This window comes from Kryptolebias marmoratus, linkage group LG6 (assembly GCF_001649575.2).
Source record: "Kryptolebias marmoratus isolate JLee-2015 linkage group LG6, ASM164957v2, whole genome shotgun sequence".
Taxonomy (NCBI): Eukaryota; Metazoa; Chordata; class Actinopteri; order Cyprinodontiformes; family Rivulidae; genus Kryptolebias; species Kryptolebias marmoratus.
The window spans coordinates 8423435-8434293 of record NC_051435.1 but is presented as its reverse complement, the minus strand read 5'-3'; the positions used below and the strand labels follow the sequence as shown (position 1 = coordinate 8434293).

The 10859-nt window shown below is 39.6% G+C and overlaps 1 protein-coding gene across 2 annotated transcripts; it reads right to left on the bottom strand.

The window, feature by feature from the left end:
• Positions 1-462: 462 nt before the first annotated feature.
• On the bottom strand, positions 463-9890 carry znf148 (zinc finger protein 148). Of its 2 annotated transcripts, XM_017423807.3 has the most exons (7): positions 9779-9890; positions 7072-7443; positions 6355-6480; positions 6131-6254; positions 5915-5998; positions 5714-5832; positions 463-5233 (listed from the first exon to the last, which is right to left on the bottom strand). In XM_017423807.3, exons 2-7 carry the CDS (start codon positions 7417-7419, stop codon positions 3593-3595), a joined length of 2442 nt encoding a protein of 813 aa, XP_017279296.1. In that variant the 5' UTR covers positions 7420-7443; positions 9779-9890; the 3' UTR covers positions 463-3592. The 2 variants fall into 2 exon arrangements, with proteins under 2 accessions (XP_017279296.1, XP_017279297.1); XM_017423808.3 differs by having other exon boundaries at positions 7132-9855.
• Positions 9891-10859: the final 969 nt, after the last annotated feature.

The window sequence follows — 10859 nt, the reverse complement described above, 5'->3', positions numbered from 1 at the left end:
ATATTGGTGGGTAATTCTGAAATGTATGCAGTCAATGTAAACAAAGCACATTTATCTGTAACAAATATTAAGTGTAAATTGTGCCAATACATCCAAATTGTCACTCTCCTCGACCCCAAACAGCTCTTCCACGGACGTCGCCACTGTTGACTTATTTTCAGTCACTTCGGCTGTTTCTGTAGGTAAACAATCATGCACGGTATTTGGCAACTTTACAAATTTTGCTTGCAAATTTTTTAATTTAAGACCACATTAACCATGAATATTAGAAGACAAGTGTACATATTTTGTTTCTTACTTTATAATTTTCTTGTTTTGATTGGTCTTCATAACTTGCAATGAGAACCTGTAAGTTTTTGGAGCAGGTTGAGTTTTTTTATCAGTTTTAATGAGAATTTTGGACCTGACCAAAACTCCTCTAAACATACCTAAAAAAAAACAGCACTATAGGACAAGTCAAGCTCACATTCTGTAAATAATTTTATTCATAAGGACATGACACACAACAATCAAAACAATTTCATCAGATTGCTTACAAATCATAATATATTGCAAAGCTCTAATCATATTGGGTTACTTGACTGATTAGTCAGCTACAATTAAAGCTGCACATTATTCAGAAAACAAGTTCACTCGACCCGACAAGTCAGACCATGCAAATTAACCTAACCTTTAGTGAAGCAGAGGCTTCCTTGACAAAATCTTTTTAAAAAGTACAAAACAAAAAAAGCCAAATTCTCAACTCTAGTTGAAGGATGTTGACAGAAACAACTTGTAAAGAGATAAATGGGGGTAGCAAGAGTGACCGAGTTTGATTCACTTTACATATCAGTGCAGTAAATGACGTGTTTCAAAAATATTTTTATAAAAAAATTTATAATACAGATCTTTTTACACCAAACAAAGATTTTTTTTTTCAGCTTATACAAGGACACTTATGGCCAGAAGACTGACAAAAGTTTAAAGGTACAAAATAAGAGAACTGCTCACGTAGTTTATGAATGTCTGACAGCTGTGGGTTGTAACTGATTTCTCAAATTAAACATTTTCCAAAATGGAATGGGACACAATTAAAGAAAACAAACAAACAAACAACGACTCTATTGTGCTTTGGAAGATTTCCCACGGTAAAATGGGAACCCTATGAGGAATTTCGACAAAATTTTATTTTTAATCCAGCCAATCCAATTCGCTGAAGTTAAATATCTGAACTGACAGAGATTTTCAGGCGAACTCGTGCTCCACTTTTCACTTTCTACCCCCACTGCTGCTTTTTCAGCAGTGCAAACTTTCACCATTTTGAAATCTACTCGAACAAATCTGCAATAAAACTTTGAAAAGTGCCTGTTTTCTTGGCTACGATTCTCAGAGAGCCTCACACTGTCAGACAGCCAACGAGTTTATTTGCTTCAATCTACGAAATGCTCGTAATCTAACATGCTGACAAAAAGTGTCTCTTGCACGAAACCTTTTCTCCCTACCGATAAACAGTACTTTGTAGAACAGAAAAAATATACAATGTATTTACAGCAAGATATTTTCTATACATTCTAGAGGAGGTGGTCAGTAATGAAGAAAAGATCCGATGAGTAACGCGGTGTCCCTAATGTCCCTGATTGTCAGAGGAGCTGTAACAACAAACTGATTGAAACTGTTGAACACCGGAGCCGTTGTAGCAGAGTGGCAGAGCACAGAAGATGCCTCGCTTGTTTCAACAGAGACCTGGAATGAGACCTAAACACATCTGAAGCACGTTTCTGTTGTCGATCGCGTGCTGCTGCGTTTATACAACGAAACGCTGTTTCCTCTCAGACACAAATGTTTGAGAATCTTCGTAATAATAAAAAACAAAACAAAAGGCAAAATAAAGCTCCTACTTCAACGTGTTACAGAGTGAATCAGTTGATAGCTTATGTGGTTGTGGTTACTGTGCAAGAGAAATTATTAGCCTTAAAGCGCGGGCTGAAGTGTTAAAAAACAAACAAACAAAAAAAAAACCCAGCAGGAATGAATAAAAAGGAAGTGCTGTTAGAAATAAAAGGCACAGAAGCTAAATTAAATGCATTGTAAATCAACCTCTTCATTTCTCTGTGCTGTCTTGTGTTATATAGTTTTAATGAAATGATCATGATTGTTGGCATCCTGTTGCCCTTTTTCCCCCTAAATCGGTTCAACTTTCAACAACTGCCACTAACAACTCCAGACTACAGAACAAAGAGCTACATCCATATAAGTGACCAAAGCAAAGAGCAGATTTTGTCATTTCAATCAAACGAGTTATAAGTCTCAGAGAGTTAAGTCCTGGACTGTACATATTACATTCCCCGTGGAGAAAAGTGTGCAAATTGTGCGTCCGCTAAGCACAATCCTGAAGGAAAATGACTACTAATCACATTGACTACTCAAAGAAAACAAATTATCCTGCAACCATTTTATGTGTGCAGCTGTTTGAGGCCAAAATTATATTTTGGAGTGAAACAAATGGGTTCCGAGTCGAACGTGAACTGGTCTGGTTGTCTGTCTGTAAAACCACTGTCCACGTGACGGCTAAAAAAGAAGGATTTCTACATTTTTGGTCATCGCACCAACAGGTTTAGACTCAGTTCTTCAACAGGAAATGAACTCGACCAGATGCATACAATCAGTCCTGTACCATGCAACTCACATCCAGTGGAAAGATTCCTTTAAGGTGAGAATAAAGTGACTTGAACATAAAGTGAAGAATGATTGTGCTGTTGAGACAGAAATAATTTAAGAGCTGCAATGAGGAGTTCTATTGAATACAAATTAGGTTCTTTCAATAGATAAACTGCAAAAAGGGAGGTAGCTAAAGAAAGAACAAAGAGGCGTACAGAAACACAGCCTTCATATGCTAATCAGCCATAAGAGTATGACCACTGGGAAAGTAATTCCACAGCTTGCTGCTGTCTGGAAACACTCCAACCCCATTCAGGACACTGACGGGGGAGCTTAAAAAAAACCTGTTTAGGGTTGATTAAAAACAAAGAATCTGTGTTCACTGATAGCACATTGGTGCCAGACACTCAGGAACCATATTAGATGTTATTTGTCCCTAATGGGTCAAAGCTGATTTGGCAAAAAGCAAACAACAACAACAACAAAATAAAACAGGAACCTACTTATTGTAAGGCAGGTGGTCATAATTTTATGGCTGATAGGAAACATTGCATAAAGCAGCAAGAGTGACTTGATCTATTTTATTTTTTGAGCAAGGCAAAATGACGCCCATGTTAAAAATAAACTCTGTTGTGCCAAAGGTATGAGAATATTCATGAATGTTTTGCATTACACTTTGGTCACTTCACCTCCGAGTGTACATTCCACAACAAGGAATGCTTCTTCTTCAAAGGAGAAATTACTATTATTATTATAGTATGATTTTTATGAGTTATAAATATGATATCAAAAGGTTTAAGTAAGGAAACAAAACATGAATATTTTTTTTCCCACTGCTTTAAGAAAAATCACAATTGTGGTGTGATTTGTTTTGGCAAAACAAGACAAATGAGATAAAGTGCTGCTAAAATTATTAACAAAAAAAAAAACAAAAAACGTTTTTCCTCTCTTTTCTTCAACCAAATGATTCACTGGCTGAAACATCAGGAGACGAGTTCAATTGAGACCTGGTCTCTGTGACTCGACCTAAAGGGAACTCTGAGAAGTCTGTGGTGTGTCCTCGAACGCTTACTTGTCCGTTGGTGACGGTAAACTGCGAAGATGACGCAGATCTCGATGTCTGGAAATGGGACTTGAAGTTCTGATCAAAAGAGCTTATCTGGAAAGTCTGCAGTATCCCCTGTGAGGAGTCCGTTTTTTTAGACGGCGAGACCTGCTCCAGAAAGTCCTCCTCGGCGGGGGACACAGCGGAGGGTGAGGTGGTCTCGTCGCCTGAAAACGAAAACGAGTGTTGGGAGTCTCCGACCAGCAATCCAAAGTGAGGTTTTTCTAAAGTGGATCTGAGTGGAGAGCTCATCCCTGATTTGAACCTGCTGGGAGAGGAAAACTGTTTCTCTGTGGAGAACAGAGGCTGTCCGGCTAACGTGGGGTTCTCAGACACCAAACTGAGGCTCTGGCTTGTCAGGTAGCTGTCGTTCTGACTGGTCCTCTCCAGTGCTTGCTGGAGAAATTTCGAGTATTCTTGCAAGAGACTGACTTTCTCCGAAGGCGGCTGAGCCTGGGCGCTGGAGGCTCCGAGGCTGTCCACGGGGCTGCTGTCGGAAACGTCGGAGGAATTAATAGATATGCTCGAGGTCACCTCCGTGTCAGCAACACTGAAGGAAATGTCTGACTGGCCGTTCCCTTTGTTGGAGTAGTGGTCCAACAGGGTTTGAAGAACCTCATCCGGCAACACATTTTTCTCGTGAGTTGTCTTTATCTCTGTGTTGATTGGCTGGGGCTCCAGGATGGTGGCGGGGACAGTTTCATCGATGACAGTCGACACCACAGTCTGTGCGACAGAAGGCTGAGAGGAGATGCTGCTTGTGTTCAGGCTGTAATCCCGGCTGTTGTTGGCCATCGCAGCTTGAAGGTAACGCTTCTTCTTGAGAAACTGCATGGCATCGTCGTAGTTTGTGCTGCTGGCTGCTGGTTTTGTTGGTCCTCCTTGGAGGGTTTCGACTGATTCGAGTTCAGAGTTTCCCTCCGCGTCTAAAAGGCTTTGCTTGTCCACAATTTCAAACGAGTACGGTCCCACTTTGTCACTTTCCACATAGGAGGACAGGGAGGAGGGCAAACAGGGAGGGGTCGGCTCACTGGACTGTTTAAGACTCCTCTTGGGGACTTTCTTCAGCACGATTTTAGGTGGGGTCGTTTCTTCTGGCGTCAGTTCTGCGTCTTCGTGTTGGCTGGCTGCTTCTTCAGGAAGTTCCACAGAATAGTCAGAAATCACATATTCGTGTTTCACCTTGGAGGTCACGGCATATAGTGACGGACCTTCAATCTTATCCTGGCTCTGCTCCTCCTTCTCTTCGGTTTCTCCTACAGCGAAAGTGTGCCTTTCCGTCGGGGCAGCAGCAGAAGTTCCCAAAGTCTTTTCTGAACATTTTTGGCGCTTTTTCTTGGGCAGAGAACACTCCTTGGGAAGAAACAGAGACCCCGAAGAATCTGCTTCGCGCGCAGGTCCAGCTTTACCGGCGGCCTTGTTGGTCTTCCTTTCTCTGTTTTCGTGACACATTCGCCTGTGTTTTAAAACCCGGTCCGTCCTGGAGAAGTACTGGAGACAGAAAACACAACACTGACATTGTAACGTTGCTGTACAGAGACTATTGTAAGAGACTTTTAAAATATATTTTTTACACTTTTAAGAATCCTGAATCTTGATAATTTCAAGCTCCTCTGGCTCCTAATACAGCATTTTATTGCAGTTGATTGAAATATCACACTAACTACAGCTAGTACTGTGACATTTATAGTTTTATCTTTATCATCTATGTTCATCTACTTTTCCACAATGTCTCTTTAAATTCTACAGACTCAAACATTGATCCCAAGTGAATTAAACACAAGTCTGTTTGACTTTATAAAGGGTGTTTCTAAAAGGTAAGAGTGACTAAAAACATAATAAAACTACAACTAAAGGTGTTTTTTTATTTATTTCTGGGTTTCAGTTTAATGAGCTGAACTAAAGCTTTGAAAATGCCAAACATATAATTATATTGTTGCACTAATTTCTACATAAACAAGAGCGAAGTACCTGGTGACAGTAGTCACACTGGTAAGGCTTTTCTCCACTGTGAGTCCTCTTGTGTCTTTCCATGTGATACTTCTGGATAAACCTCATCCCACACTCATCACAGCGAAAAGGCTTCTCGCCTAAACAAAAAGACAAAAATATGAGGCTGAAATGACAGACGAGATCCTTGCGAATACCTGTTGAATGTTTTCCACCACCCACCGGTGTGGATCTTCTCGTGTCTCTGGAGGAGATATTTCTGAATGAAGCGCATGTCGCACTGGCTGCACTGAAAGGGCTTCTCGCCTAGAGTTTGGAAAACATAAATAAACGTGTAAAAACAGCAATACAGGTTCTGGTTTTCATATCAAACATTATTAAATTCAAAGTGACCTTTTTATATGGTGCTGTTTGAAAAGAAAATGGGGTCATTCATACCGGTGTGAATGAAGACATGCCTCTGTAGATGGTAGTTTGTTCTAAATGCAGCATTACAGTGAACACAAACGTGACACTTGGGGTTTGGGATGGTCACCGATCCGTCATCATTCATGCTGAGAATCTGTAACAGCGAACACAACAACAGAGAATTAGCTTCACACATTTGCATATCAGTTAGTAAAAAACAAAGACGACTGCCAGGATAAAAAATTATTTTGCACTTTTGCTGGTGAGCGTTGCTTCCTTTTTTTCTTCTTGGGACACACAGTCAGGTCCTTGATTGCCTTTTTGTCCTTCTTTATATGGACTGCCGGGTCAGACAGCTTCAGCTCCTGCTTGATGTTCAACTAGGAAAGCAGAACCACAGACAGTCAAGGCATTTAATATGACAAATGACCTACTTCATGGAGCGCCTGACATGCAAGCAGTTCATAAGCCTGGCAGGTGGAGACAGGCAAGAAGAGAATAATCAAACAATGTGAGGTCACCTGAATATTAAATTGCCACAGGCAATGGGAAACCTCACATCCTGGAATATTTGAGACAAACTGAGAGGTTTCATTGCAGCTGGCCTTCCAGGTTGTTTGCAACTCTTTCACTTGTATAAATATTTATAGCCATTCTGCAGGATTTATATCAGTTTATGCACTCCAGCAGAATCAGATGAAGGGTGAGCGTTACCTTCTCATGTTTGTCATCCAGATAATAAAATCAGTGCTACCTATAAAGCAAAATGCAGCTTTTAAAAGAAGCTCACACAAATCACCAGCTGTCACTTGGGACAAAAACATCTCCATCTGAATAATATTAGTGTGTAAAGTACTGATATCATGACCTTTCAGGTGTATGTCTGTGCAGAAAGTGAAGACTGATAAGTTTATTTACATCGATACTCTATCTACAAAGCATGACAACTACTCCAACCAGTATGAACTCACTGGCATATGAAGCAAGCACGGCAACTTATTGGTGAGCTTTAGGGGGAAATGCACTCCCACCTCGCCTCCTCCATCCTCTTCTCCTCCTCCGCCATTCTTTGTCACCTCCTCCTGCATCATCAGCTGCTCTGGAGGGACCAGGTCATGTGTAACCAACGAACTTCCAGTCAAATTGTCGTCGTCCTCGTCCTCATCGTCAGCCAGCAGAGGGTGGTTTGCCAGTGACCGTTCCCCAAGGGTCATCACCACCAGTCCTGCTCCAGCGCCTAGGCTAACCCTCCCTCCCCCATCGATTCCCCCGCTGCTGCACTTCAGCAGCATACCCTCCAACTTATCCTCAGCATTCATCCTTACATTGAGCACTTCTTGAGTCTGTTGCAACAAGGAAATGGAGACAAATAGATAATGTTATTAGGTTGCACGGACTGAAGAAGAATGGAAGAATTATGTTTGTTTATCTGACAATGACTTAAAAGCAGCTGACATTTAGCTCTGATTTCTACAGAAATACAAATATAAAATAGTTAATGACACAAAACTGTTGAAGATGCTCCACGCCGTCCTCCTTTTAGACATTTTTAATGACAGCTAAGTTGACAGTGGTGCAAAAACATGTCCACAGTTCTATTTCTTTTCAGCCCTACCAGCTTCAGAAATGACTCGCAGCCAGTGCCAGCCTGCTCTAAATGGCTGCTACAGTTAATAATCAGCCGGGCAGCAGAGATGAATGTGAAACCAAACACAAACTCTGTGAGAGAAAACACACAAGTTCACCTGTGATACAAAAAGAGAAAAGTTGGCTGAGTTCATAAAACATAAAACACAGCTGGTATTCTCGGCCTTCAGAAGCAAACAGATGTTGCTTTATTCATAAGCAATGAGCTAATTGTTATCATTGTGAATGTTATATTTGAAAGTACAGCTATAAGGCAGATTAATACCTGCCTCAACTGAACCAAAATAAAGACACTGATGTTCTTATTGAACACTGGCTGACTCAAGTACACCCAAGGGGCTTTATTGGTTAGTATTAGTTCTAACATATCTTACATATCTAGAAATAAATTGGCTTAAATTACATAACTTCCAATGGATGCTGAGTTCCCACCAAGCTCCCAATCTAATGTCAACAATGCCTCCTCCCAGTAAAACGTCCATTTTTCTAACTAGGTCAGATGTTCTTCCTCTAATCTTAACTTATATATGAAATGTATCATATAAAGAGCCAGAAAACACAGTGAATGAGTGAAGCAACTCTGAAAGGTTAGATTTAATTCACTTGTAATATGCAGCTAATGTGATAAGTTGACTGTATTGTTGTTTGTAATCAGTATTATGTTTATTCCAAGACAAATAAGTAGCCATAAACAACGAAGACTGTCATTTTCCTGAACAAGTATGCATTTTTACTACACTATAAGACCAGTGTAGTCCCTAGAGTCACACTACAAGATCGTATTCATTTAATAACTAACGTTAGCAATCGCTTTACTCAACACGGCAAAGCTAGCTAACCTAGTTGTGGACATTTTAAGCTAACCTAGCGTTTGTGTACATTTCAAAGAGCGATTTAAAACCATAACAAGATGCAGACTGACCCGGCGTGAAAGCAGCATAGCTATAATATATGTCACGACAAATAAAACCTACTAACAGGCAATGTAAACACACTCACTGTCACTCAAGTTTAGTGGCTCAGACTCTAGCTAGCCAGCTCGCTAGCCGCGCTTGTCAAAGCTGCTGCAGCGTAGTTCAAAGAGAAACCACCGGAAGTGAAGCCGACTGTCTTCAAAATAAAAGCTTTCGTGAAACGCAATACAAGTAGACACTTAGTGCCGCTGCCAATGTTTCACAAGTATTATCAGATAAATGTGGACTTTAAATTGTAAATATTTATTTTATAAAGACTAACAAATTAGTCTGCTACAAAAATAAATTGTCACCACTTCAGAATGAAATGATTTTACTTGATCTGCAAAGATGTAGAACAACAGAAATTAGACCAACAAATTATTAGAGATGTAAACAACAAACACAAGCTGTTTAAATGTACTACTGAATAAAATTTAATACAACAGAATAATCCTTCATTTATCCCTTGGTGGGAAAGATTCAGTGTATGTTGATTTAGTTATCATTTAATCAAAGTTATTTTGCATTATACCACCAAGTATTGTCCCATTTTCTTATTTAAAATGATATAAAGGATGTAATTTAAAACCATAACACAATAAACTTGAAATGCTTTGACTCAGTTCATCCAGTTTCCCAATGAGTCTTTTATTCTGAAGGATGATACCGGAAGTTAGATTTTACTTCTAAACCCTTGACATCTTTATGGCCTGTTTAGGCTAGTTATTTAGCCACCAGCTAGTAGGTTACAAATATTCGTCCGTGTACAGTTGTGTAAATTTGTATTCTTTTTGACGTCGTATCTGAGGAGCAACAATGTTCTCTCATATGTGGGAATTTTCAATTAAATCCTGGCTCTCAACACACGACACAGAACGTGTAAAAACACAACTTTCGTTTGCTCATTTTACTAAACTTATCAACAGGGCTAGTGGCTTCTTAGCCACTCTGCTTCATAGGCCACCATGATATTTCCTGGCTAGAAAAGTAATTATACATCTCTGACAGTAATAACGCATTATCAAGAGCGTGCATGCGACATGCCGACCACCGTAGCACTATTATTTATGCTTACCTGTGTGGGTTAAATCCGTTTAGCCGTCATGACTGTTATGCAAGACTACAGTGCAATGATGATGTACGGAATAATCAAAGAAATACAACATCACGTTTAATGAGGGCATGAAATGTTTGTGTTTGTCGCCATCTAGTGGCTGGAAATGGTAAGTGAGGAGAACTGTGCGCCCCCCTCTCCCTCATTATTACCTTCAGGAAATCACCTTGATGTTTTAAAAACACAGGTGTGGTCAGCCATTTCTAGTCTTTGTTGCCATTTTGCTGCTAAGATATTTATTAGTGAAACAGAAGCTTTAAAAACAATTTCTCAGGAATAAACCGATTTCACTAGTTGTTTGTGTTCATCTGACAAAATTTAAAGAACAACCACGATAGCTATTAGATTATGCATTAAAAAAATCTATTTTATGTATACTTATATTTAAAATTGAACTAAATAAAGCTCCTTAATTCAGTGCTAAAACCTCATTTATTAAATTTGAGCCTGTTGTCATTCTGAGACGACTTTCTTGGCTTTAAGAGCAGCTGTTGATATTTTATTTTAATTTTTGTTCTTTGGTGATATGCTATTGTACATTTCAAATCATGGGCTGCTGATTTAAATGTTGTTCATAAGAATGCACGTTTCACCTTGTTCAAAAAGTCTGATTTGACTTTAACTGTGCCGATTTCCTAGTTTTACAGACCGAACAGGGGTCTACAGGCAAATCTCTTTAAAAAATCATATCTAAAAAAGGATGCTGCAACATCACAACGACTTAAGATTTTTCCTTGATATCTTAGACCGTCCTATTTTATATTATTTCACAGGGTTAGATTTTCTTGACAGCGCGTGCTTAAGGGTGTAATTACCAATAAACTGTAGGAACAAAGCGCTCAAGTGTGAACGGGTTTAATTTAATCTAGAATCATCCAATATCCTCAGACTGATAGCTTTGCTTAAAAAAAAAAGGATGCGGAGGGTCATGATAAGATGAAAGCCTGTCACGCCAGCCATCACACACACACACACACACACACACACACACATATATACACACGCGTGCACAGACGGTGCCGTGAGGAATACTAATCAACCT

Coding starts and splice junctions, on each gene's coding strand:
- znf148 (XM_017423807.3), bottom strand. CDS start 7,419: ATGAATGCTGAGGATAAGTTGGAGGGTATGCTGCTGAAGTGCAGCAGC. Junction 6,481..7,071: donor CGTGCTTGCTTCATATGCCA/GTGAGTTCATAC, acceptor CTGCTTTCCTAG/TTGAACATCAAGCAGGAGCT. Junction 5,234..5,713: donor AGTGTGACTACTGTCACCAG/GTACTTCGCTCT, acceptor TTCTGTCTCCAG/TACTTCTCCAGGACGGACCG.